This window comes from Watersipora subatra, chromosome 7 (genome assembly GCF_963576615.1).
Source record: "Watersipora subatra chromosome 7, tzWatSuba1.1, whole genome shotgun sequence".
NCBI classification, from domain to species: Eukaryota; Metazoa; Bryozoa; class Gymnolaemata; order Cheilostomatida; family Watersiporidae; genus Watersipora; species Watersipora subatra.
This window is the reverse complement of record NC_088714.1, coordinates 25,540,558-25,547,470: the sequence shown is the minus strand read 5'-3', so window position 1 is coordinate 25,547,470 and position 6,913 is coordinate 25,540,558. Positions and strand designations below refer to the sequence as shown.

At 32.8% G+C, this 6,913-nt stretch overlaps 2 protein-coding genes across 2 annotated transcripts; both read right to left on the bottom strand.

Annotated features, from left to right (window-relative positions):
* Positions 1-4,325: 4,325 nt before the first annotated feature.
* LOC137400591 (zinc finger BED domain-containing protein 5-like) lies at positions 4,326-5,237 on the bottom strand. Its single transcript, XM_068086921.1, has one exon. It carries the CDS (start codon positions 5,235-5,237, stop codon positions 4,326-4,328), a length of 912 nt encoding a protein of 303 aa, XP_067943022.1.
* Positions 5,238-5,372: 135 nt separating this feature from the next.
* LOC137400590 (protein FAM200C-like) lies at positions 5,373-5,699 on the bottom strand. Its single transcript, XM_068086920.1, has one exon. The coding sequence runs from the start codon at positions 5,697-5,699 to the stop codon at positions 5,373-5,375; it is 327 nt and encodes a 108-aa protein (XP_067943021.1).
* Positions 5,700-6,913: the final 1,214 nt, after the last annotated feature.

Sequence of the window (6,913 nt, the reverse complement as noted above, 5' to 3'; positions counted from 1 at the left end):
TGCATGTTGCACTTTATAGCTCCGGAACTACTATTTTGAATGCAGTAAACTTTATATTTTCTGAAAGCCAAAGAAATACTACATCCATTAATTCAAAGGACTTTATAATAGGAACAAATAGTATGTGTAGTTTGCATCAAATAACTCTAATTGTCCCATCATTATTTATGAACACACCTATTTATGAAATAACCAATGTATCTGCCATTAATATTGTCCATAAAATGTCTTGTGCAACTTTTTGCTAAATTTTTGTGTGCAATAAATCTAACAAAATGTTCAAACCAACCAATAGCTTTCTGATTTTTTGCTGATAGCTATTTTTCTGTCTCTTTTTTCTTTCAATTTTGTTTATTATTTTTAACTATATCTCTAATAATAGTAGCCATTTTTTTCTCCATTTACACTTACTAGCAACTTCGAGATGCATGGCAGATAAAATAAAGTTTGATATTAGTACTAAAATGTGCAGCGTGAGTAAAATATCGTGAACACAATAAACATGATGCAACATTTTGCTGGTTTTTTCTTGTGCATTATGGAAAGATTTTGGTCAAAAATGTAGTGATCTGAATAGTTTTTAGTTGCAAACTCAGGCGGAGAGCATACTATAGCCAGAGACCGGAAAAACATCATTTTATACATAGTAACCTGAAAAAAGTGGTATCTAAGAGCTTTTCTATCCCGAGGTTCTGCTGTAATTATTAATGAAATGTTTATTGTAATAAAAGAAAAAAGTTTTCAACATGAAAATAATTTTGGCAACTATGCCTTTCATTCAAACAAAAGTGCTGCTGCCTAAAACAAATGACTGTTCAAAAAACAAAAGACTGCTGCCTAGACACTTTAATTGAAATAACAATAAAAGTTAAAAAAATATAGAAAATAGGTTCAACTGTATGAAAACTACTTCAAAGGGGAACTTATACAAAATTTTAATAGATTTTATCAGAAGGTACCAATATTTTAATGATATATATCATTTAAAATTTAACCAATATCTATCATTTAAAATTGCTTGTGATGCTTAATGTAATGCCAATATGTTTTAGAATTAGAATTTAAAAAAATTCATTAGTTAGATTGTTCAGAAAAAATGCAAACGACATCACTAGTTGTTGCCGTTGCAACAGTTCATACAGAATATTACGCTTAAGTTGCAGTGTTACACGCCTCTATTACGTCGGTCTCTCAGCAACTATAGAACTAAACATTGGACTTGAGCTTGATCTGAAAATTTCAACTGCTTTCAAGTTTTATTGATTTTAATCTTGAATCCTCATAATCAGATCACCCCTAACATAAAAAAATTGCAAATTTTAGAAAATTACTCATACTTTCTGATGAAAATTAATATAATTGTGTACAAGTTTGTCTTTAAAAAGTTAGCAACTGTAATATTTACAGATTACAACTACATATGCTATGAGTAAAGTGCCTGACCAGTCAAGCAACGCTGATAATGCTGGTAGAGCTGTCGATAGATACATGAAGTTGAGCAGCATATCCACCATGAAAAACGATTTAGGACCTTGGTGGAAAGTTGACCTTGTACAAAAGATAAACTCTAAGGAAGTTTTCATCTCTGTGAACTATGGAACAAGTGCTGGTAAACCCTGTGGTATGTTTCGCTTATATACGCGGGTTGTTGTGCTTTCTAGACATGCCTAATGAATATTTAAAATACAACCACAAGTTTAAACTTCGGTGCTGAGACCTAATTGTACTTGGGCTCATTTTGGTTAATATTTTGAGTTAATCAATGATGTAATTTGCATTGCGTGAAAAAAGTTATCTTTTCATAAAAATCTATGGCAAAAATAAATAAATGTAAGTAACTTGGTTACTAAAATTTGCTTTGGTGAGCAGCAGTTACTAAAAAACTTGTCAAGTGCTTACCTACACATTAGTTATGTTAACATTCGGTATATTGTAACTATGCACAAGCTAAGTGTAGTCTTATAATTGTATTTATGTGATGAAATATACTTTTCATCGACCGATGAAACAAGAATATATCAAATCCCACCTATGAATAGAGTGATTGTTTATTCAAAATAGGCCTATACTTGAACATGTATATTAGTGTGTGGTTTAAAAGTTTGGACGGCCTCTTCGGTTAAACTTTATATTTGATTGTATTGAACACAAAAATTTATGAGTTATTATTAACGATTTTCAGTCAAAAACAAGTCATTTAGGGTAAACAGATATTAAAAATATAAATGCTATGGTGTAGCGCCAAATATTTCATATAAGTTGTATATTAATTATAGTATGAGGTGGATGTGTGATATAATAATTTACCGCTAATTTTGATCTGTTTACACAGTTAAGTATTTATACAACAGGTTGATTACATAATTTTTTTTCTTGACAAAGAAAAGGCAAGTCTCGAATAAACTCAACAAATAGAAACACATAAAAATAAAATGATCAATTACAAGCAATACTTTTTATGAGTAGGTTGAGAGTGTGGCAATCTCAGTTCAGATGAAGTGCATACTTTCAATATTTTTTGCTCAATAAAAGGAGAAAATTCCTAGAAAACGCTAAACATGTATTGCTTAAATACCATGCAAAAAACTGAGATATTTATTGTAGACTATAGATTGAGATGCCTTAGCTAAGTCATTTTTGCAGTTTATAAAATTATTTTAAAATCAACAAAAAATATTAAACAATGAATTTTTCTTCTTAATGCTTAATATAAGCTAATGACTTCAGAGTTTTTACTTTTAAAACTTGAATATAAGACAATCAAAATAATTTAATGGACATAACTATGAGTGTAATAACCAATTTCCTAGCACTACAAGCATATCTTTAAGCATTCAAGTTTTTGCAGTATACAAATTTGATTAAAAAAACTGTAATTTTTGTTGTTAATTCTAAAATTGTTTTTAATTTCATCATGATTATATTAAAGTCTGAGTATAATTAAATTTGTTTTGGCCAAGCAACCAAAGCCAGCAATACACTTGCTGAAGTGTGCTAATATATTTCTAAGTGCATAGTTGATTAATCTCTTTTAAAGTACTATTTCACTAAGTAGCCATAAGCTCTACAGTATATGCAAAAGAGCATTATTTTCAGAAGTTTTTAAAGATTTTTGTACATGAGACTATCAATAAATAAATTTAGTCTCTCAGTCAATATCCTGCTTGAAAGAGCATTAGTATATATAAAGTGCACCGTCAGGATACATTTACCTTAATATACGATTTTTTCACTCTACGAACTGGAGCAAGATAATTTCTTTTATTTCACCATGTGAATTTTATTTCACCATACGAAATCAACAAAAGATTGGCCCGATTTCAAATTTGGAAGTCGATGTGCTTATTACGTATTTCAAAATAATAAAGACATCAAAAAGCTTTTTGCTGAAAATATTTTCACAACGCCTGAAAGAGATAGGATGACCAATTTTTCTCAGTTGAACAATTCTTGTGTGTAAAACCGAAGTTTTTTTTAAAATCGTTAGACAAGTTGATGATGGATCCCTTCAAACAGGTCACTGGCCAGTTAATTTTTCTTAACCTGCCAACAAAAATCAACTTGGGGTAATTATGAAAAAGCATTGTTCGGGCTTTCTTGCCAAATTATGTTGAAAGAAATTTAAACAGGTTTGCTAAAAGTTGTAGTGAAAACGTAGACCAAACTAAAAAGCAATAAAAATGTTGTGGTAAAAAGTTGGCATTCAATAAAACAGTTAAAAACATATCCTAAAACTTAGCTTTAAGTGTGGGTGTTTAGTTAACTAAATTTTTTTAAATGAATTCAAAGTTTTTGTTATACGTACATCTGTCTTGGAGGTAAAAATCCCCTATGGTACATACTAGACATGAAGCATTATAGCGGTGGTTCTTAACCTTTTTTGCCCCATTCTCCCTTTTCAAAACATAGAGACAGAAATTCCGCCCTCCCAACTCCTTCAAATATTGCAATGCAACTAAATAGTGAACTTTATTTACACGTACATATACAACTTATGTACATATATACACATGTGTATATGCTTTTATCACAGTCACATTTACATGGAATATTAGAAATGAATGTATATTGAAACTCAATATATCTATCATTGTAAGACAGTCTGCAGACTAGTGCGATTTCTGCGTTGGTTTGGAGCTGACCAGAATTTTGATGTTAGGAGTTGTTGTAGATAGGGCACACCGTAGGTCAGCTTCTACTTCCAGGCGGTTTCTAGACTTGCTCATTATGGTTAGCATTGCTGAAAATGCTGACTCGTAGATATATTTGGAAGCAAATGGTATGAGCATCTTGAAAGCGGTCAGGCTTATGTTGGAATACAATCTTTAGGTCTGAACCCAAAAGTGCTCTATTGATAGCTCCTTGAAGTCATCTTTTAATGCAGAGTTGTTTGTCAGCTCCAAAAATTTCTCCCGAAGCTGTTCCGGAACCTCGTGGACATTGCGCCTGAAAGGGTCTCGGGTCAGGCTCATCAATTGCTCTGTCCTAAGATCTAACTTTAGAAAATATCTCTCAAACTCTGCTATCAAGCTGTTGAAGTGATGCTTTATGTCGGTTAGCAAAGAAGCGGAAGAAGCTTTCTTGTCAACTAATGAATGCAGAACTGGAAATGAAACTCTTACATTCCCAGTAGCCAGTCTTTCCACCCAGAGTTTGAGCTTGTCTTTGAATGCATTGATACCACCAGTTACATTTAACACATTTCTGTCTCTACCTTGCATCTTTGTGTTCACTTCATTGATTGAACCAAATATGTCAACCAGGTAAGCAAGAGACCGATGGCAGCTTTCCACCTGCATTGAAGCCAGTAGTTTAGGTTTGTTATGAGTTTTCAAAAACTCATTGACCTCTGCTCGTAGATTGAAGAAATTCAGAAGCATGTTACCCTTTGATAACCATCGAACTTTGGTGTAGAACAATAGTGATGAGTGCACAGCGTCCATATCTTTGCATAACTTGTGGAAGAGGCGTGTTTGCAAAGCAGAGCCTTTGACAAAGTTTACTACTTTAATCACTGAAGAAAGGTGTTCCTGCAATCCTTTGGGAAGAGTTTTTGCTGCTAGTGCTTGTCTATGAATGAAGCAATAGGTACTCACCACTAAAGGATTTGTTTCTTTTACCAACTGTGCAAATCCAGCAAGACAGCCAAGTATGGCTGGAGCACCATCAGTGCAAACTCCAATTAGTTTGCCCCAGTCCAAATGTTCTTTGCTGAAGAAGTCGGAAACCAGGTTCATAACATCAGCAGTTGTGGTGGTCTCTGTTTGAGGACTGCAGAACAGAAATTCTTCCTCAATTGTCTATCTGTGTACATAGCGTGAAATGCTAGCAACATCAGTTGACTCATCAAATTGAATGGCAAACATGGGAGATTACTTGATCTTTTCAATTACTTGCCTCTTTATGTCCGCAGACATATCATCGATTTTCGAATTCACTGTGCTCTCTGAGAGGGATAAATCAGCTATCTTTTGAGCGGCTGTGTCTCCAAGAATAATCTTAGTACACACCAGCAGACAAGGTTTAACTAATGTTTCACCTATGGTGTGTGGCTTCTTATCTCTGGCGATACGGTAAAACAGAGCATAGAATGCCTCGGTAATGGCCTGTGCCTGGATATGAAAGCTGCCAGTAGAATCCAGTTTTGCCCGCTTGAGTTCTCTCTCTTTAGCTTCAAAGAATGGCTTTGATTTATCCATGTGTTCTGCATGTTTATTTCTTAAGTGTTGCCTAAGTTGATGATGTTTCATGGAGTCATTAAGGAGCACTTTCATGCACCAAACACATTGTGGTACTTTGATGCCGCTTTTAATCATACAAGTGAATCCATAGTTTAAGTAGGAATCATCATATGTTCATCTTTTTGTTTTTGACATTTCTAACACCTATAATATGGGATATGCAATCAAAATATTTAAATACGATCAATATTTACATGAGCAAAACATCATACATATGTTAGGCTACAGAGCAAATTGTCAAAATGTTATACGGTTATGTAAACCAAATTGGTAACTGAACAATTAATATTGCAGGTATGTATATGCATGTAGTGTAACAATCTTTACTTTTTCCATAGTTTTAGATCTTGGCTTTGTTGAAACTACTGAAATTCTTTCACTCCTCGCTGCCCTTTATATAAGAAAAACTGGTGCCACAGAAATCCCCTTTGGCAAACTGCCAAATTCCCCCCTAAAATACAAAAATTCTCTCTGGTGGAGGGGGGTAGTTCCCTGCTGATTAAGAACTGCATTATAGTGTTACCTTTTATTGCAGATCCTAACAACCTAAATACAATAAAATTACTATAGGTGACCATAGTTACTAAAGTTAACCTACTATTTTTTTACTAATTTTTAACATGTATAGCACTTTTTAAAGTTTTGTATGATTTTTACAAGGGAGTGTTTACATTATATAATTACAATGGTTTATATGCGCCTGCTTACAGGTTTTTCAATATACGATACGAACCCTGGAACGGATGAAAATTGTATCCCGTGGGTGCAATGTCTATAGATATTTATAATAATATATAAAATTAAATATAACAATACTCATATAATAATATATATAATTTCATGTAATGATATATATATAATTATATACATATTTGAAAATAAAATTGCATATAATTATATATACATTATTATATATAATTATGCATATCATTATATCAAGAACGCACATGTGCTATCTTAAAGTTTGTGAGGAAACCTAGCTGTTTCATGGCAGGAAGTCATCTCTCATTAGCAAAGGGATTTGTCTCCCTTGCTTGCTCTGAGATGCACTGATGAGGAGTCAATAGCCAAAACAGTACTGCCTATCGCATGAGTATATATATTATATATATTAAATATTATATATATATATAAATATTGTATATATTTCTCAGTCTGTTCGTGGGTTTGTC

Coding starts and splice junctions, on each gene's coding strand:
- LOC137400590 (XM_068086920.1), bottom strand. CDS start 5,699: ATGGATAAATCAAAGCCATTCTTTGAAGCTAAAGAGAGAGAACTCAAG.
- LOC137400591 (XM_068086921.1), bottom strand. CDS start 5,237: ATGAACCTGGTTTCCGACTTCTTCAGCAAAGAACATTTGGACTGGGGC.